This window comes from Ischnura elegans, chromosome 8 (genome assembly GCF_921293095.1).
Source record: "Ischnura elegans chromosome 8, ioIscEleg1.1, whole genome shotgun sequence".
NCBI classification, from domain to species: domain Eukaryota; kingdom Metazoa; phylum Arthropoda; class Insecta; order Odonata; family Coenagrionidae; genus Ischnura; species Ischnura elegans.
In genome coordinates, this window is record NC_060253.1 from 94,150,785 (window position 1) to 94,172,375 (window position 21,591).

Sequence of the window (21,591 nt, forward strand, 5' to 3'; positions counted from 1 at the left end):
TGATTCCTTTGAAAAATTCTATAATTCTTGAGACATTGCCTCTGGTTTCCTTTTCACTAGAAATCATTATTTCATCCATTACTAAAACTCGATAATCGAACAAAAAAGAAAAATCCAAATGCTAAAATAATGTCGCTCCCAGATAGTTACCAACTCATTGTAAGAGCCAGCCTCACATTTCTAAAGATTCTTTAATTCTTGAGACATAGCCTCTGGTTTTCTTTTTCACTCGAAATCGTTATTTCATTCATTACTAACACTCAAAACAAGAACAAAAAAGAAAAATGCTAATGCTAAAATGATGTCGCTCCCAGATGGTTACCAACTCATTGTACGAGCCAACTTCACATTTCTTAACTCAACTAATTTGTGTTATTATTCACGGTTTTAGAGTTTCAAGGCTCCCAATAACTCCCCAAGTCTTCTTATTGGGATCAAGGCTCATTGCGATGAGGTAGACGATTAGCACACACGGAACACGTTATCCCACTGCAGACCAAGAATTATTCAAGACTCACGCGGGAACCAGAATTTCCAATGCTGCTTATCTGTTGCAGCTGACTGTGTGCATAGCCTCCTTGCTAGCTACGTTATTGGCTACCATAAAGCTGTTAATTCCGTTTAAAATTATAGTCTTTATATCATAGGGAGTGATATGTATGAAAGACAATAAATTATGACTCCAATACTGGAATACACATACGAGGAACCTCAAGGATTCGTGGATATTTTGGATCAAGATCATCTCCAATGTTCACGAGAGGAGGCCGCATATGAGGACATAGCCTTTTATAATTAATTCATAGTAGCGGGCGTAACTTGGTGGAAATTCATAATCACAGGAATAGAAGGATCAACAACTTTGCTATTTCCACATGGTAAGTTATGTAGTTAGTAATTTCTATGTGGAAATAGCAAAGTTGTTGATCCTTCTATTCCTACATAACCTTTCGTTAAAAGAAAAAATGCTCATTGGCACACTCAGAGGTACAACTATCAGGTTGACTTTGATGAGATAGATTAGAGCTCACCTTAAACTAAGCCCAACGCTCTACCCTTTGAGCCACTACTCTCCCCCGCTCATTTGCATAGCCTAAATAAATTAAAGAAATATTTTTAAAACACGCTCTTTCAAAAAAAAAACATTTTAAAATTTACTAAAAAGTAAATCTTTTACCAAAAAGCTTTTCATCACTAGGAGAATAATAATGATTTGTAAAAAATCTAATAATGGGTGGTGATTACATTTATAACAAAATTAGGGAAGATCTTGATAGTTGAGAATTTGGACGCAATACTGGGATAGCAATATGATTAGCACCCACGCTGTTCTCGCCGAGATATTGCTTATTCTTTTTACTTTTAGTGCGTTTTACAATTTTTTATTGAAAAATCGTTTTTTTGACCTTTTTTAATTTTATATTTATTCTCTAATCTTTATTGGTGAAACATTTGATTAATTAAACTAGTGCTGTTAAGGAAATATCTGCTAGAACATTTATCGGAAATGAATGCCAACTGAATTTATTTGCAGCAAAGGTTCTATAAGAAACTAACGCCATATATTGAACATTTTCAAACAGTTAATAAGAGCAATATTTAAGATTAAGGATCCAAAATTCTCGTTCCACAGCAGGAGTGGAGCCGTTCTCCACTCGTGCTGTGGACATGTTCCACTGTTCACAAATCCGACAAACCCGAAACGGCATGGGCTCAATACATATTCAGGATCACCATGAAATATTTCACCTTTGGTAAGTGTAAGAAATTTAATTACGATTGTTTCAGATTTGTTTGGCAAAAAAACTTGGGCCAAGTAGTAGCTGTCATGGACCCTAATGGCATCATGCAAAACTCCACGGTACAGAAATCCGACTTTCCCAAACGGATGTGGGAACAATACTCAATTATGGTCACCGAGTATTAGGTCGCCTGTCAATATATTATAATACGTAAACATTTGTTGCCCACCAGAAATACTCGTATTCCCTCCAATATTCTCCCACCCACTCGCCCCGCACTGCAATCTGGAGCAGGCTGGAGGAGGAGGATGGGTAAAAACAAAAGACTCGAGAGTCGCGGCGATATGGTGTAAGGGAGGGAGAAGCCAGTCGTACCTTGCCCCTCACCAGAAGGAGACGCCGACATTCCGAACGACTCAAACACATACACGTCCTCCCCAAGAGAAAGATAAAGCAGCAAGTGCACCAGAAGAACCCCCTGGACCAACAGAGGAGGCTACAAGTGTGGGGAAGGAAAAGGTAAGCACGATGAAAAGTAGACAAGCCAAAGAATAAGAGATATGGGATCCGGTGCAGATAGACCTAATGCGTGAACTGAATAAAATGCAGTAAAACTCACTGATAACGAATTTCAGGGGACCATTACAAACGGGATTTCGTTTTATCTTATTTTATCGGTCTTTATTTAAGCAAAAAATCGGTAACAATTTACCCATCGTCCCACCCTTTCCATCAAACGGCTTCAAAGGAATGAATTTAAAGATGAAACTGTGTGCTGATGGCCACAGTTGAGAGTTACTGATGATAAGTTAAGGAACGGTTACGTAGCGAAGATAGCCTTAATTTTTTTTATAAAAGAGGAAATAATTCTCCTAGGGACTCCGGTTGGGCACTTTACGGTAAAGTGTCGATTCGGCCATTTTTCTTCTGAAGTGGCGTTTATGAAACGGAGAATGCAGCCTTTCGCCCGGCTAAAATATAATTTAGCCTAAATTGCCGTCTATGAATCGCACCCTTAGTAGATGTATAGACTTATTCCAGCTCATGTCCAAAATAGGCTGAAGCTCTCTCTTTATCTGAAGGAAAGTGAGGGGCCACAAAGGTGGGGAATAAAATGGACACCAAGGCATTTGACAGCTGGACCAACACCACGGGGTTTCCGGGGGCCTTGGATGTGGGCAGCCCGGAGACAGCGCCTCCGCCGGTGGTGGGCTCAGTGCCCAAGATCCACGTGTTCTCCGCCCTCGACCACACGCTCTTCGTCGGAATGCTCGTCGTGTCCGCCATCATCGGCATCTACTTCGCCTTCTTCGCCAAGCAGAAACAAAACACGACGTCCGAGTACCTGATGGGCGGCCGCAAGATGGGAATTCTACCCGTATCTCTTTCCCTCATCGCCAGGTGAGTTCTACGTCCCCCTCCTTCCACTTCAACAACAGCGTTGAAAAACAAAAATAGTACCTTGCTATGCTCATGCATGAATGTTATCTTACTATTGTGTACGGAAATTTCAAAACTATAGGGATGTGCTTGACACTGTTCTGAATTATTCCGATCGGTTTCCATTCCAAACTGTCGATTCCGATAGTACGCAATGTGATCGGAATTTGCTGTGTTTCAAATTTTTATTCCGAAGACAATATCAACCCTTGCCGTGAGCTATCGAACTGAAATTTTTCAATCATAACAAATTCCGAACGAATCGCAGCCGATCGAAATCAACCGTTCGGCATGAAAACCGATCGAAAATATGTATCAGAATCCGAAGTCGTGCAACCCTGCCACTCATAGTTACATTAAATGAGGACTCGAAGGGGTGGAGTCTTCAAATTTTGGTTATGGGACATCGTCTTAGCCTAGTCGTTTTGACTGTTTTGGAGAATTCCACCGAAAATTTCAAGGTACCATCACTATATTTAATTCAAAAGCTATTTTACGCAACTTTTCGTATTTTTTACCTTTACCTATCTGGACAAAAGCGAAATTATAAGGCAAAAGGTCTTCCATTTACTAATTCCAAACTGTTTTAAAAGCATTGCTCGCAAAGTTCGTTCCACGCAAAACCTCAAATTATTATTTTGGCACTCTTTTATTTCAGCTCAGGATATTTTTGTTTCAGCACAGCCTAGGACAATTACTCTTCCTACAGTACTCTACTCTCTGATACATATTTTTCATTTAATTTTTATTAGTCGCAATACCGCTGTTCTCGTAGTGTACCCTTGGAAATTGGCTAAATTCTAAAGATGTGCATAAACTAATAAATCTCATTCAAGTTGCTAGAACTTTCATGTCATACCATGGCGAAAATAAACGTTCTGGTCCAAATTCACGAGAGAATTGGCATCATTATGTATCGTGCTTCGAACAAATATGGCCGAAAAATATGTCCTTGTCTTGAATTATCTTGATATTAGTTATATTTCAGGTATAACCCTCTTAGGAATGCCAGCAGAAATATACGTTTACGGCACTCAGTTCACCACGGCAACGCTTGGAGTTTTGGGAGCTGCAACCGGATGTGCCTTTATCTTCATGCCAGTGTTCTATGGACTCCAGTTGTCTACGTCATACGAGGTACGTGATTTCTATTGGAGACTTAATACATGAGGAGCAGTTAGAATATAGCTCATGAATAATAGTTAGTATTCCATTACAGTTTCTTGAAACAGTGTAGCAAATAAGGAAAGACTATTTTCATATTATTCTCAAGAATAAACGTCGTTAAGAAAATTTAAATGTGATACAATAGCTCGAATGAAAGGATGGCAACTGTATCAACCGCTGAAATATTTAAATTTTCTTTTTAAAGCTTGGAGTGAATGAAAATGATTATCATGACTCTATTTCTATGGATCGCCTTTTAGGTTGTCATACATCATTTCTCTTAACAGAGATGAGTGGAAAGTTGATTGAATTTGCTAGAAGAGACTTATTTCAAACAACTTCGCCGCGGCCTAGGTTATTAAATAGGCTCACCTCGTAGAGTGGTGCTTTAAAAATATATGTCACAATGGCTTCCAAGGTTGAGGAATTATTAATCCTTGCGGCCTCTCTCATTGATCCGCCATAAATATAACGCCAGTGTAAATCATTTCAGCTATAGGTTGCCTAAAGTCTTTGTGATACTTAAGCCTAATTGAGGGGGTGAGAATCGTAGGGGTGCAAGCAATTTTTTTCTGAATAGAATTGGGTTAAGGTATTGAAAGAAGAAATTCACAAAAATGTGGTGGCCAAGGGGTACAAGTGAATCTAAGTTCTGTGCTGACATCGAGTTGAAAATCAAATGCACTACTAATCATCTTGTTGATCTCGATTGTTTTCTTTACTTAAATTCTGTGCCTAATTCTGTTTAGAAAACAAATCACTTGCATCTCTTGTCATCTCACCCCCTCAATTAACGTAAAATTCATTTCTATTCCCAGTACCTGGAAATGAGGTTTGACAGAAGGGTGCGGCTCCTTGGATCCTTGCTTTTCTTGGTCAGCTCTGTAAGTAACGTAATTTTTTTACTGTAATTAAAAGCCCTACCATGATTATTGAGTGACTAAAAACCCACCTTTCCGCTAATAAAAAGTTAAACTGTATACAATATCCTCATTAAGAACGTCTGTAAAATATCTGTGATATTTTACCCTCTACACCACCGGAATGATTGTGCCTTATGGTAGTCTCAATACTCACTATGTTGGCTGTGTTCGCAAATGTCCCGATGAGTGTAAACTCCAAGGTGAGTCATGGGCGAAGCATACTTCGGAGAACATGGGAAAGAATTAGTATCTAGATCTTTAGCGCGTTGTCGTTGTACATAAATTAACCAAATCCATCGGAATCCTAGTATATAAGAAATAATATCTGATGTGTACTATCAAGATCGTGGCATATAATTAATTCAACATGCATGATATTTTGACACACAATCATTTTAATATCTAAAGAAAAGGGATGATTTTTCGCAAGGAGGGATAAAGTTTATTCGTGATTTCTGGAGTGTTTTCTGTCACCGTTTAGTAGAATAGAATACCGTAGATAGTAGATTATACTACTCCAGTCTCATAGATGGGGTAAAAGATTTAAAACACGAAAATCATCACAAATATGACAAAGATGGTTCGAAAAGACCTCACGTCATATACTTCGGTATTTACAAATTTTAAGATGCATAAGATGTAACAGAAAATGTGAAGATAGAATTCAATTATTACTGAGCTATATGGCTACTCTATGACTGCTTATTGAAGTACTCCTCACTCACTGTAAAAAGTTCCGTTTTTTTCCAGTTTCTAAACATTCCGATTGTGATTTACTTGCCAGCCCTAGCGTTCAGCCAAGGTAAGACCAAAATAAATAGATTTAATTATTATAATAATTAGCATAACTAATAGCATTTCTCGAATTTAGCTGGAGTATTTCTTGAAAGCCATGTTGCTAGGAACCTCTTTTCGGAGCTTTTCGAGGTAATCGTAGCTAGAAAAGTTTTAAATGATTTAAAAATAGGTATTGATTAAATTTACTAAAGCGTAGCCTGGTCTCTTCTATTCCACAATTTTAAACTTCCCTCATGCATTGCAATACTAAAGAATGGGATAAGCCATAGTTCTTCCATGTTTTCAAAGCATGCTGAATTATTTCTTCAATTTATTTATCGCAGTGACGGGATTCAACATTCACCTGATCACACCACTAGTCAGCCTAGTCTGCATATTCTACACCAGCCTGGTAAGTTAATTCGAAGGAAATATTTTGTATGGTATCGAACTCAATATTAAGAGCATGCTTACTTTTACTAGAGGTAGAACCTGAGATGCATCGAAGTATAACAGCAGCAAACTTGTACAGCTGATATACCAACGAGCTTTTATGTAGCCGGGGAAATATGATTATGATAGATGATGTAATAGACACTAATAACGACTACGTGATAATAGAATATGATATAATAGATACTAATAATGCCTATAACTTCAATAATTGCCGTTTATGTCTCTGAGATGAGTTTGTAAATGTTTGCCTAGTGGTACACCCATAAGCATTTTCATTTCTCTTCCCGTCTCTCCTCCCTGAATTTTATATGCATATTTCCTGTCTAAATGTTTCTTACACATCACTTATAAACGGACGTATTCCGTTTAAAATATCTTGGGGATCAGTGGAACACTTATGAAAATGCTATATTCGTCATAAGTGTCAATCGTCAATTAGGGACTGAATAGTTTTTTTTTGTGGTCTATCGTCACTCTATTTGTTGTTCGTGACGTTAGAACCGTAGATTTTTGAAGCTATTGACATTTAACGCCATACGTTTGTTTGAAGGGACATATCAAGAATAACTAATGTGTGACATCACCTTCCGCATCTCTTTAATTAAGACAGATGGACAGAACGGTCGGATGATCTGGGACAGTGGCAGATCCATGACAGGGAAAAGGGGGAGACTAAGATTACGATAATATCTAGTGTAAATTGAATATCCAATGGGGAGGGGGTACTACAGCTCCTCATAGCCCCTCCCTGAATCTACCTCTGTATTGTCATATACCAAAAATTAAGTAAAATAGGCCCTATGTTTACAGCTAATTTGTATTTCAATTCTTCAAAGAAGGTAAATATATAGGAAAATATAACTAAACACTGTTATGGAAAGTGTTAACCCCCAAATACTTCGATTTTACCTAGTGAGTGTTTCAACCCAATGGGAGGGCTATAGCCCCATTAGCCCCCGTTGATCCGCCTCTTGTCTGGGACCAGAGTAATAAAATCAAGAGACTCAGCACCACAAGATAATGATTTAAATAAATACATATCATTTTATAAAATTTTTGAAGTAAACTTGTTCAACTACACAAATCACACGTACAAACTTGTGACACCAGTCATGGATATTTAGTTTTAATACGAATGAAATTACTTGTACAAATTTGTTCATTGGGAAACCGTATTTTGCTTCATAGGGTGGCTTGAAAGCCGTCGTCTGGACGGACGCTCTGCAGACGGTGATGATGTTCTTCGCCATGATCGTGGTGGTCGTCATAGGCACGGCCTCTCTCGGAGGCTTCGGCAACATATTGCAACGAAATGACGACGGTGGGAGACTCGAGTTTTTTAAGTAAGTACGGAATCATCGCTATATCAAACGACACTTTAGATTACAATAAATATTTGATTAACACTTGAAGGACCAGGACCTTCATTTCAACGAGCAGCCTCTAATTACTTAATCATATTTCCTAGATTTTTTCTGCCGTTTCCATTTTTCTCAGTTACATTAATTGTTATGGCAACGGAACGATGACGGAGGGAGACTCGAGTTTTTCAAGTAAGAACGGAATCAGCACTGTATACGGATCCACCACCATCAATGGTGAAATCTTCTACAGTTTCCCAACAGGTGAGTTGCTTGTAGGCCGCTGTTTCGAAAGTTTAGGCAGCTATCGAAACGTCGCCCCACAAGTAACTCACCCGGCAAGAAAAGAATAGGCAGCTATCAAAACGTCGCCCAACAAGTAACTCACCCGGTGGAAAATCCGAAAAGATTTCTTCAGTATCATGCGCCGGGAAGGAACAAAATCATATTTCACCACAGTCAATATTTGATTTACCCTCTATCTCCACGGGGTTGGTCATTTATTCCAGCTGGCATAAACTGGAGCCATGCTCTCTTTAAATCACCACGGAAAACCATTTCCATGGTATGTATTTTTTGTGGTATTTTTAATTCTAAGTTACTAATGATTCTACGCTATAGCTTCTGATTTAACTTGAAAAAATATCCACCTTTTATGGCGATCGATAGAGAAAGGTGAGGACCAGAGTAACATTGACGTGGTGGCAAAAGACACAATAAGTTTTTATAGCCATGACAAGTGGAAATAAATACATACGGGCGAAAAAGCGATCATTTTCACAAGAGCCATACAGTAACCCATTGTAATTAACACATCAAGGGTGGAAGGCTAACCGCGTCGGCCAGGAAATAAACCACGAACAAGTGGAATAGTAACCTTACAATTAGGGTCTTCATGTCCTACGACGCTACGCTCCAACGTACACTTGTCGTTTCGATCACCGATTCGCTCATCGTTTTCAGGGTAAATAATTCTCCCGTAACTGTTTCCACGCTGGAAGAATACAATGCCGATCTATAAAGGCCATTTTAGATCATAAACATACCCATCTCTCCTAATAAATATATGATACACCGACCTTTGGGGGGGATGGAATGGCCTGAAATGGGACACCCCCCCCCCCCCCAAGGCAACGGGGAGGGGAGGGTGTTGCCACTTCAGGGGTTCCGGGAAAAATTTTGAAAAATGACATGCCTGAAAATTTATTTTTCATGATTTTGGCACTAAAAATTTAACTTTAAGCAGATGCAGTTATTATGAGTCAAAATTAGACGAGTTTAAAATATTTTTTTAATGTCTCTGAGGGTTTGGGGGGGGGACCCATCCCCTCATACCCCATAGTCACGTCACTGATTTGGAGGATATTGCTCTGATAAGACTTATGAATAAAATATTTATTAAGGATCTAATTTCGCTGTTGTAAATACAGCTGTAATCATTGTCATTACCAAGGTTTTCATCAACAATTACGGGAATATGAACATAAAAACATAAGTTCTTGGAGGAAGCATTGAGAGTAAATTATACTTTTTTTACAGAAATTAAATCTAAGAGTAAGAATTCATGGAGATGAAGAAGATGGCAGCGGGCTATATGAATTATCGGCAAATGTAAGATAAGCATATTCACTAAGCGAAAGGCATTTGCTGCCAAGCAGTCGCCTTTGACGACAATAAGAATTACGGTTATCTAAAAAGTAACACATTGAGTTTGGTTACCTCAACTTTTGTTTTTTTCATAGCTTGAATAGATGGTGAAAACCTTGTTTATATTTGACAATGATCAGAAAATTAAATAATATTGTGACTCCAACTGTGTGCAGAATCTGCAGGGGAACAAAAATTTCCAGAAATTATTTTGGCGAAATTCCCAAATAAATCCATAATCGTCACAAATATCAGACTTGTGACTTATTAAATTATATCCATTTAAACACATTTCCCACCACCTTATGCTGTGCAAAACATCTGAGCAGACAAAAGAACGAAAAATCATAACAGAGCTGATTATTAATTTCTAAACTGATTATGATCAATAGAATTAATACCCTATTTTTCTTTCCGGGAATGCAAATAGTTTTAACACTGATCCAACGGTGAGGCACACTTTCTGGAACACTGTAATTGGAGAAATATTTAGCTGGATGACCTACGTCTCCGTCAACCAAGGAATGGTCCAGCGCTTCCTAGCAATGCCTTCTCTCAGGAAAGCACACATGTAAGTTTTTACGTGAAAAGAGAAATTTACGGTTACCTTCATTTCTTTGCTATTGCCTTGAAATATAGTTAACTCAAGCAGGATTGACGACAATATACACAATCAGTTCTTAAATGAACGAAATTTAACATATAATATGTTGATGCATGCACAACAAAACTTACAGTTTATAATATTTTCCATTTCAATATTTGCCTTTCTTATTTATGGTACAAATAAATAATTATTCATATATTGAGAACCTTTAAGAAAAAACTATTTTCATTATGATAATATATATTTAAATAATATATTTAATATAATGTATATATCAATAATATTTTTCAATAAAAATAATTTCTTTAGAAATTGCTGTTGACTTTCTCAAATAGTTCACAAAAAAGGAATTGATTAAAAACAAAAAAAATTAGGTAATAATAATATTTTTCTGCCAGCGAAGGGCACTTAAAGTAAGTTAACGAATTTTGCTTGTTATATTCCAGAATGATTGTTATCCTCACATTTGGATGTGTAGCCATCACCTTGATAAGCTGCTACTGCGGACTTCTCATATACGCAACTTACTACAACTGCGATCGTCTGTCTACCAAAGTAAGCATAAAAAATAAATATTACTTTTATATTTCGACAGAATCCAGTCTTTGAATTATGTAAAGTCTATAAAATATGCACAAGATATTCGAATCACAAATAATTGTTTCATAAATTATTTCTCAGTGTGACTACAGTCAGGTATTGTAAATGCCACATTGATTACGTTACTCTGTAGCGAAACCATGGTTGGAAGGGATATGACATAATGTGGAAACATTAAAATTTAAACTCCATCTACTCTCACATCAAGTTATAATCTATTCAAAAGATAGCTTTAGGATGGCATGAGGATAAAATCTTGTTGACTTTATTCTCATTGATAGCGGTAGTAATACCCGGTAGTAAATCCAGGTCAGTTACCTGTGCGGTAGCTAAGACACATTACTGACAATGAGTAGACGAATGCAAGCGGAAAAGTCAGCTGTATTTTTCCTTTTGTCACCAATAAATTTGGGATAAAACAATTGTTAACACTTTCGCTTTTGCCTTAGTTAGTCATGAGCTATCGAAGTTAGTTACCGCAATAGTATTTTTACCCTAGTTACTTTGTTACTTTTACTCCACTTTTGGTCTTTGGACCATACTAAGTTCAATAGCATCTCTACTCATGTTTTTTACTTTCAAAACTTTGTATACGATTAAGAAGTATATCATAGGCAGGGGAACTTGATAGAAACTAATTCAAATCATGACCAAAAGTAGAGAGTTATTTCAAGAAATGACGGGTGATAATTTTGGAAGGGAAGGAACGGTCCGCAGTGCCAAGTATGGTTATATGATGAATGAAAGGCGACAAGCATACTCAAGCGACCCTCTCACTTTTCGCCCCAAAGGTCGTGCGGGCCTCGGACCAACTGCTTCCCTATTACGTGATGAACGTGGCTGCCTCACTGCCAGGACTGCCCGGGCTTTTCATGGCCGGCGTGTTCAGCGCCGCTTTAAGGTGACCACTGCCTATATTCCCATGTAACCTATTCCTGTAGATGCTAACAACCAGTAAATTTAGCTTTCATGATGAATTTATGGGCTATTTACTACGTATCAACATATTTAAGAAAAAATATCAGCATGATCATGGTGAAACGTCTCTTTCCACTTTACCAAATAATCGCATAACAGTTAAATTTTTTAATTCTTTGTCAACGCCTCTTAAGTATTCAATAAACCCCCCAAATATTCGTTTGTAAAGTTTTCATCTCAAACTAAAAGATATTTTAGTTAAAGTAAGCTGGAAAACTTATAATGGTCTCCTAAAAGTTACTTGCACTAATAATACCTGTAAAACTTTAATGGTCTTCGCATGTCAAAACCATATGAAGTAATTCAAGTTTTACTCCAGGATTCACGTAAATTTAACATTACATTCAAATAGTCCTTTCAGATATTAACCGTATCATGCCACGCTTACAAAGTAAATCGATAATTCATTCCGTATTAATTTTCACTCGAAATGCTCCAACCGCTTATTTTATTTGCAGTTCAATGTCAACTGGCCTGAATTCGATGTCCGGCGTCATATATGAGGATTTCATTCACCCTTGCCTGAAGATTAAAATATCGGAAGAAAGAGCTTCAACAATCATGAAAATCATTTGCGTTTTCATTGGAATAGTCTGCGTCGGCATGGTATTTATTGTTCAGCATTTGGGTGCAGTTATTCAGGTAAATATATACTGATATTACATTGTTCATTAAGAAATACAGTCGACGTGGCAAGAATAGATAGAAAAATGACTGTTACATGATGATAAATCCTCAGACATGACAAATTGATATACTTCAATAGATTTTATGAAAGTAAATGAAGCAATGGGGGAAATGAGTGAAGAAAAAACATAATTTGCTTCTATGTAATAACAAAATCTTTTTATTCTTTCAAATAAGCCAGTGGCCTTAAAAATACATCGATTGATATTAGGGAGCTAATACTTGGGAGATATTCCCCACGTAAGGACTTAAGCGAGTGGTTCCAAAGAATAAGATGTACTACCTACGTGAGGCATTCAAATGCAACAGTCTCAAATTTAATGAGTGGTGTTGTGATGTCATTTGCAAGCACTCTACTCGATCACGTTTACCAATAAATGATATCCTCCGTGCTATGACGTCAACGAGCGGAAGAAGCCACGAAACAAATAAACGATAAAAATTTGCAATTTTGAACGATTTTGCGATTTAAAATTGTTAACGACATAGTGAAAATTTGACGAACGGCTTAATCTTTGAATCAGTATGATCAAATACTTTCTCGCAGAGTGGCTGCATTAAGGACTACGTCGTTCCCTCCATGGTTAGCGGAATCATCACTACCATGCTTTAGACACATGATTTTATTGTTGCTGACTCAAAAATCTCAGCACTCTGAACACCACAGAGAAGTTAAGTATCGGCAAATTTAAAGGTAAAGATTCCAGGTAAAAATCCCAACAGTTCCAACTCCTGTTCCAGTGCAATAAGCCAGGATATTATTAACATTATACTCTTTCTGAGTAAGTAAGAACTAAAGGCATAATGATTCAGGTTGATATACGTCCAATCCGTGGCGCAACTATGGAGGGATGTGGTGATAGACCCCCCCCCCAAAACCCCAGAAAAATTAAAAAATATTTAAGGCTACTGTCTAGTTTTGGAATAAAATAACTGCACCATAACAAAAATTGTCCCGGACCCCCCGTTGCCTGGGGGGTCGCCCACCTATACCTCTCCATCCCCCCGAATCATATTGCTATTTACGCCACTGCGTCCAATCAATAAAATGTTCCCAATGAGGGCTAAGATCTACCCCAGATCTCCAATAAGTCACAGAGGTTTGGCACATCCAAACTGCCATTGCACCCCCTATACTTGGTCAGTGAGAAGCGTCAATGATAAGCCACTGTTTTCAGTGACTGTTATTTTCTCTTTGAAGGTCTCGGGATCTCTGGGAGGCATAACGAGCGGACCAATGCTGGCAATATTCGCTCTTGGAATGCTCTTCCCCTGGGTCAATTCCAAGGTAAGAGGGAAGCCCAGCGTCGGTGGACCTTGACATATCAAATCCAAACGCTCGTAGAAAGCAAGGCCACCCTGGACGCAAACCCTTGACATTATGCTATCGAGTCAGTCAGCTATTCAAACCCAAACTTATTCTAAAAGGTGAATTAAAAAGCATAATTCTGGATACAAGACGTGAGACATATTTCCTTTAAATAAAACTATTAGAGAGTATTCTCATCAAAATTCAGTCCCAAATATTACGGAAAGACGATCGTCCACACCTTAGGGCATTTATTACATAGACGTGGTATCAGAACAGAGAAGTATCGCAAGAAAGAGACACCTCTTTTGATCTCACCGCTAAGCCCTTCAGATATCAATATTTTTCCCTGATGGTGAACTCTCCAAGTGTACTGGGAGAAGTCTAATAGAAATTCTACCAATTTTACTCACGTAATCAAAACAATAGATTCGCTGATGCTGCTTTCATCTTAACTGAGCGAGCATATTTTGATAAATAAACAAATCATGAGACAGCTATACATAAAATATTCGCACCAAGCATGGCAGATATCTCTTACGCCTATTTATTCATAGCAAAATTGCTACTCTAAATCTGACTGCGATCCCCGGCTACATGGTGCAAAGGAGAAAAATACAAAGCCAAGTTAAAAAAGAAGAAAATTTAATTCGCAATGCTAATTACGACTAAATCAATTTACATCTACATAATACCTTGCTAGGTAGGCAGAGGATGATCAATTTACAGCATGCAAAAGGAATCCTACATGCACACCATGCCTCTAGGGTGTTTGGCAGGGAATGATTAATCACTAGCATTAAAGAAGATTTCTGTATGCACAGTGTGCATTGCACACCACACATGTACATATGAGCTATATGACAAAAATGTAATTATATCCTACTTATGAGGGCAATCTGCCAATGAAGCTAGAAAATGCAAAACATAATTTTCGACCGATATACACGGTGAATGAAATTCTTCGCCGTATATAACGGGAAAATTCGCGAATGAACCGTCATGCGCCTGATAATTCAATGAAAACTAGAACATGTTCCGTTTTTCCCATGAATGGTGGCATGATCATTCGCATGATCATTCACTGTAAATAGCGGCATTCAGAATTACTAGAAAAATTGATAAATATGTTGGTCATAACTGTGTGACAGCGACCCCGCTTTCCTCAGTATTATTATTCATGGATTCATAAAGTTAACGCACTTTTTGAAGCACCCTTTATCCCTTACTTCTCAGGGCGCTCTCATCGGAGGGATCACGGGGATGATTTTCATGGGTTACATCTCCTTTGGCCAGCAGGCGGCCGTCGCGAAAGGTCTGCTAAAATTCGAGAAGAAGCCAGTGACGACCGAAGGGTGTGCCTTCCTACCTCACGATGACATATTTCTCTCTTCCGGGACGTCCATCATCAACACCACGTGAGTAGGTAATCCTCGATCGAAGAAAAATTTACTCCATTTGGAATTATTGGCGCGTAAGAGTTCGGCATCTTTCGCTTGCTCCTTATTGTCAAAGTGCGCTGCGAATTTGCGCTTTCTAAGTAGGAGTGTTTCTGTTATATTGTTTTTTTTTGTATGCAGTACTCCATGCTTCATGGGAGTTAAAACTATCTGCACAAGTTTTTGCGTGCTACTTTTATTACTCTGTAGTGTGATTGCCATGAAATGTATCTGTACTTTTTGCACGTGGTACGATGACGATCAGTTACACCCTGCAAAACACCCTAGAGGCGGTTCACAGGGTATTATGTAGGTGAGTGAGTGAGCTTGCGTGGTTGTTTCATTGTATTTTTTGTGTATCTCGCCACCGTTATCCTTCTAACATTAAACACACACCCCCACAATTGTTTTGCCCAGCAAAGAGTACGGCCGTATGGATAATATTTTCTTTCAAACGTAGAATTTTGGCGTAGATGTAGACGTTTTAGTGGGGTTCGAATATGGTGTTCTCCATATCACTCCGAAAGATGTCATTAATTTTCAATTGCTCAAGTCTAGTACTCACCTTATGTGTCTCGGGCAGCTCCCAGCCTAATTCAATTAACATCTGTGTAATGCTTTCCATATGGGAGAAGCATTGGAAAAAACGAAAGTTAGTTTTCACTTGTACTCCAAATTACTCTTGTTTATATAGACTTAATGGGTAATGAGGAGGAGGAAGGAAAACCATCATGAAAAATACGGCGGCTTTCCGTAATACTGGACAACCCTCATTCCTGCTATTCCTATGCAAGCAAACGCAATCGAAAGATGGCACTAATGCTATAAGGACTACTACAACAACTACGGCTACTGGGACATACGCTCAATTTCTCATTAAATGGCGCGTCGGCATTGGGCTGCTCTCGTCATTCACTAGTCACTCCGGCATGCGAGGGAAAAATAGTGATATGGGAGAAGCATTGGAAAAAAAACGAAAGTTAGCTTTCACTTTTACTCCAAATTACTTTCGTAATTTGTCGATAAATGCCATATGAGGTCTAGAGTCTATACGGAGGTGTAGAGAAAGTCCAAATAACTGCAACGTGTTGCCTTGTATACAGAGCTTAGTACGAGTAAGATAAAAGTTCCAAGCCAGTTATTCGATACAAAATGTACCTAAATTCATCAAACAAAAGTTCTCACGAATGACGATAAAAAAATTAGTGTCCATAAAAATACTGGAAACAGAAAGAATAAAAATACGACTTAATTCTGTAATCACATTATGAAAGTTTTTGTATGATCGCTATCTTGGTTTAATTTTTGATAATCGATCATGGAACTTAAGTCTATTTTGAGTACAGAGAATGAAAGATACAATATTATGATAAAAAAGCTTGATGATGCTAAACTTAGACCTCATTCACGATTTGCTGGGAGATCTTTGTGTGTTGATTACTGTCGCAGACTATTTATAGCTTCTTGAAAGCTTAATCACATCGCGGACAACGTTAAGAGCATGATACATGAATTGGTACCAGGAAACAATTAAAATAAAATTAATATAGATTATATTGGGAAAGACTTGAACTTTACTCTGAATTTTACTCGAACAGCACACTAGGCGCGGCGGTCTGGAAATAAGAAATTCGCAGAACTGAAGCAAAAATCGATGGCATTGTCGCCCGTCATTCGCGATGTTCGTGACGTCACCTGGTGCGTTGTTAATAAGGATATTCAAAAAAATTAACATACTCTCAAAGCAAGGAAATATTTTTGTAGAAACTTTTTCAAATTTGAATTTCTTCCAAATAAATGCAATCAAAAGAGAAGGGAGTTTATAATAGATGTTTTTGAACTGACTTAAATCAATTCATAGCAAAGAAGGTGTGATGAATTTATGCATAGTGTTCGGCGGTAGAGTAAATTTCTGCAATTAAACGATGGAAATACTGCTCCATCCTCATGTAAATGTAAAAGTGAAGATAAATTACCTTTCTTTTCAACATAATTAAATGTAATATGTATGAGAATATTAAAATTTTTAAACATAATTCCCCTTCTTTCAATTAACCACCAAAAAGCACAAAACCTATCCTGATTTACGGAACAAATATGTATCTTTATACTTTTCTAAGATGGTTAAATGGGCCTGCAATGTTATGACCACGATATTTTGGGATGCACGAATATCAATCTTCATCCATTGCTTGAACCAGGGAAAAATGATAACAGAATGCATCGTTATTGGACAGGTTGAGGGAAGAAATCATGGAAAAACAACCTAATTTGAAACGAATAAAGCTTTTATTTCATCAAGAAGATGCATGGGTACATACCTTCGCAGTTTTGATGTCAAAAGTTGAGGAATTAATTATCCAATTATTATCAATTTTACCACATTCACCAGATTTGGTCCCAATGACTTTTTCATATTCCCCAACTTCATAAAATGGTTTGGAGGATGAAATTTTACCACCAACAAGCAGCTTATCGCCGAAGAAAATGCCTACTTTTAGGAGCGTGCAGTATTCTACATTTAAGACGGCTTTAAACGTTTTTAAAAACGGTTAAAAATATGTTTAATGAAAGTATACTATTTTCAGAATTAAAAAATTTAATACAAAATAATTTGTGGCCAAATTGACCGTACCAAGGTAAGTGGCTGTTAAAAAAAATGGGTTCATTATTTAGTTCACATTAACCACTTCTAATCGAGTGAGTAATCGAGCGAGTAAGTAAAGAGGAAGCGGTAAGAGGAGTGGGAGAAAAAAAGAAATATTCTAAAAACCTCAAGGACAAGACGAGTCAACTCAGCTGGCCATACCTACTATGAGACATGATGGCCAGATGAAAACAATCGTAGAAGGACAGGCGGAAGGGAAGAGAGGCAAGGGGTGGCCCCAAATGAGTTATATTGGACAAGTTATACAGGATGTAAAAGATAAGAAATTCGTCACCACGAAAAGGCGAATGGATAGGAGAGCGGAATGGATTGCTGTGTCAAACCAATCTTAGCATTATTGACTAATGAGGATTACCACATGTCAGTTAGATCCATGGCAAAACATGGGCAGAGCAAGAATTTTGTTCCGTTCATGGTGAGGAGGAATAAAGCTCAAAGGGCCTGCTGCTCATTCCTCTGCACTGCAGCATCACACTACGTCTAAGTTGCCTAAGGTTACCCAAGAACTCTTGGCAGTCAATTTATAGCATTATTACCGAAAATTTATTAAAAATAAACAATATTTCTGCCCTAAATAGCCAAAAATTGAGGGTAATGATCCCAAAACCATTTGCTTCTCAATTTTTAATCCTCCTCCTCATTTAAGATCACATAGTGAGGGTACAGGGTCAACTTGAAGAACGTCACGCTGAATGCAGAGCTGCGTCAAACCATTCTTAAGGCCGCTTTACACGGTACACGGAATTGCGCAATCTGACATACTTGCGAAGGCGCAATCAAAATTTCGTCGTGCAAAGCGGTAAATTGCTAGAACACTGACGAGAACGCGTGCATGCGAGACGGCAAAATAGCCCCTGTTCTCATTTCGTGCATTCAGTCGCGCAATTCCATGCCATTTTAGAAATTAATGTAGCTCTAACCTGCGCAATTCCGAGCCTCGTATAAAACGGTCTTTAGGATTGTTCACAGGATTATGGTGATGATGAACCACTTCTGGAAATCTCAATAAACTCTTGTCGATATTACAGGGGCGTCTTCATGGATACGGTAACAGAAGGAAGCCTAGCAGGGGCAGTGGCGGCCATGACCGAGGGAGAGGAAGAACAAGCCGCGTATCAATTCCGCCTCTCCTACAAACTCTACACAATGATCGGCCTCTCCGTGAGCATCGCCGTGGGTCTGGTCGTGTCTTTCCTCACTGGACCGACGGATCCGGCTGACGTGCACATCGAGCTCCTGACTCCAGTGGTGAGACCATTGTTCGCTCACAGATGCAAGTCCGGAGACGAGGCGGCACATTGGAAGAACAGGGTCAAGAAAGAGGAGGAGAAGGAGATGGAAGCAGAGGCTGAACGAGACAGTCTCCTCAAGAAGGAGGTAAGTCGACCGTGTAACCGGTAACGCCTTGAATACACGGAGACCCATTTCAGCGCCAAAAGGTAGTCTGGGGCGTAGAATATTAATATAAACTTTAGTTTTTTTCTTTTCCTGACGTCTATATACAGACATTTGGATTCCCGTGAAAATTATTGTTTTGAGTTGTATATTCATACCCTTCGTAATTTACCACTAGGGACCGAAGATCCTCGATTTGAAGTCTGATTAGGGAATCGATTTACGGTTTTGATCAATCTGGGGAATGTTTAATCTGATTTGAGCTTGTTTCGGTGTCAATTGTATTCAGTATGTAGTAGCTCTTGTGAAGATCGTAAAATTATATTAGCCTAGTTACAGTCAATAAATATTTAAAATAAAAAAGAGGTTCCTTAGAAATCATTGCCTTTGAAAAAAATTACTTCTAGTTTTTTTTACTATCAACAGTATAATGCACTAATTGTTGTAAAAATCAGATTTAGAGTTTCCTTCACAATTCATTTTTTTCGGTTAATTGTAGCATTTTACCTATCGCAGCGTAATATACTTATCACTGTATAAAACTGATCCATACAAGAAAAATGTGCTGTATGTCACTCACTGCAGTGAGTACTGATCTATTTTTTTGCTAATGAAAAACTGAATTAGTTCCTTTTTTATATTATAGTAAAAAAAAACAGATTTATAGGCCTTAATTTTGTTTTTCTATCAAAATATATACTCATATTATTTATAAACCCTGATGAAGGTTTTTAATTAAACCGAAAAGTATTCAAAAATTGAATTTAAATTTTTTAAAGACCTGCACTCCAAGATACTAATTAAATATTAGAATTTACCTCCGATCAAATTAAACTCTGCAAAAATTGGAGTATATACCCTGTAGAGATTTCTTTTCCTTAATGTTGCCCATGATTAATGTGCATCGATGGAACTGAATCTTAAGTCAGAGTATTATGTATTTCTTCAACACTGCAACGCCTGATTTTAATGATATTTATAACTTCATCCTAGTTCCCACTGCTCACTGCTAGATTTTGATGCTTTCACGTATGTATTCTAATGAAAATTTAAGACGTAAATAATGAAGTTGATGGTTTGAGGCGTTACTGAGTGGAACTTACTCATGATGAATAAAAAAATTAAACTTTGTTTTTCCACAGAATATGTTCTGAATATGTTATGAATATATTCTGTGGAAGAATATATTCAGAATACATTCTGTGGAAAAACAAAGTTTAATTTTTTTATTCAACGTAAATAATAAATAAATTGATATTTTTTTAATTTTTCCGCAGACAATCATGTTGATGCTGGACGAAGCAAGGGACGAAGTGAAGCCCACGCGCTGAAGATAAAAGTTTACTTCGACAGGCAAAGACGAGCTTCCACTCCTGCAGGCCCTAGTATTTCACAGCGTCTGAACCAAGGAGACAGCGGCAACCGAAGCAGCCAGCTTAACGGAGGCGGTTCCTTTCCCCATCGATAGAAATACGACAAGAACTAGAGTTCGAGAGCAGCCAAGGCTTCCATAACTGACACTTATTTTCGAAAGTCAGTGCGTATGACGTAAAAGGGAGATGTGCATTATGCAATGCTCTACAACAGACTGACGTCTTATTACCCTGACTACAAAAACATACACACCCAAGTCTTCTCTGAGTGGATTCAAAAACGCGTGTGATGAAAATTATTTAATCGAGTTACTTCAATAGTGAAGAAAATACAAACATTATCATCATGATTTGATGTGTTACAGACATCATGGCGTTTTCAAGAAGGCCCATCCAAAGCGTGTCTGTTTCCACATTCGTGAATGTTCGACGGCAAACATGCTTTGCAGGATCAACGTCAATCACTAGTGACGAAAGGCAGAATTAAATGAGGATTAACTCTTCAGTTGATTACGATGAAAAATGATTATGCATTACCAATGTTACGCAGTACTCTATGGCGACCCTGGTTAACTTGAATTGGTCAATTCCCACCAGTAAAATCTGTCCAATAGCCTTAATTTTTCAGTTAAGTTATCCTCTCAAATTATGGACTCATTGCAGAAAAAAAACAAAAACTAGCGCAGAGAAAAAATATATTCAAAAAAATTAACATACTCTCAAAGCAAGGAAATATTTTTGTAGAAACTATTTCAAATTTGAATTTCTTCCAAATAAATGCAATCAAAAGATAAGGGAGTTTATAATAGAAGTTTTTGAACTGACCTAAATCAATTCATAGCAAAGAAGGTGTGATGAATTTATGCATAGTGTTCGGCGGTAGAGTAAATTTATACAATTAAACGATGGAAATACTGTTCCATCCTCATGTAAATGTAAAAGTGAAGATAAATTACCTTTATTTTCAACGTAATAAATGGAATGTGCATGAGAATATTAAAAAATATTTTAAGATAAATCCT

At 37.7% G+C, this 21,591-nt stretch overlaps 1 protein-coding gene across 1 annotated transcript; it reads left to right on the plus strand.

Moving 5' to 3' along the window:
* Window positions 1-2,123: 2,123 nt before the first annotated feature.
* Window positions 2,124-21,591, plus strand: LOC124164596 (sodium-coupled monocarboxylate transporter 1-like). The gene is made up of 15 exons (XM_046542008.1): window positions 2,124-2,261; window positions 2,825-3,143; window positions 4,160-4,319; window positions 5,168-5,233; window positions 6,023-6,074; window positions 6,394-6,461; window positions 7,694-7,848; window positions 9,944-10,084; window positions 10,567-10,675; window positions 11,512-11,621; window positions 12,157-12,340; window positions 13,587-13,673; window positions 14,931-15,112; window positions 18,830-19,178; window positions 20,474-21,591. Exons 2-15 carry the CDS (start codon window positions 2,857-2,859, stop codon window positions 20,525-20,527), a joined length of 2,004 nt encoding a protein of 667 aa, XP_046397964.1. The 5' UTR covers window positions 2,124-2,261; window positions 2,825-2,856; the 3' UTR covers window positions 20,528-21,591.

Coding starts and splice junctions, on each gene's coding strand:
- LOC124164596 (XM_046542008.1), top strand. CDS start 2,857: ATGGACACCAAGGCATTTGACAGCTGGACCAACACCACGGGGTTTCCG. Junction 7,849..9,943: donor GGGAGACTCGAGTTTTTTAA/GTAAGTACGGAA, acceptor GAATGCAAATAG/TTTTAACACTGATCCAACGG. Junction 10,085..10,566: donor TCTCTCAGGAAAGCACACAT/GTAAGTTTTTAC, acceptor GTTATATTCCAG/AATGATTGTTATCCTCACAT.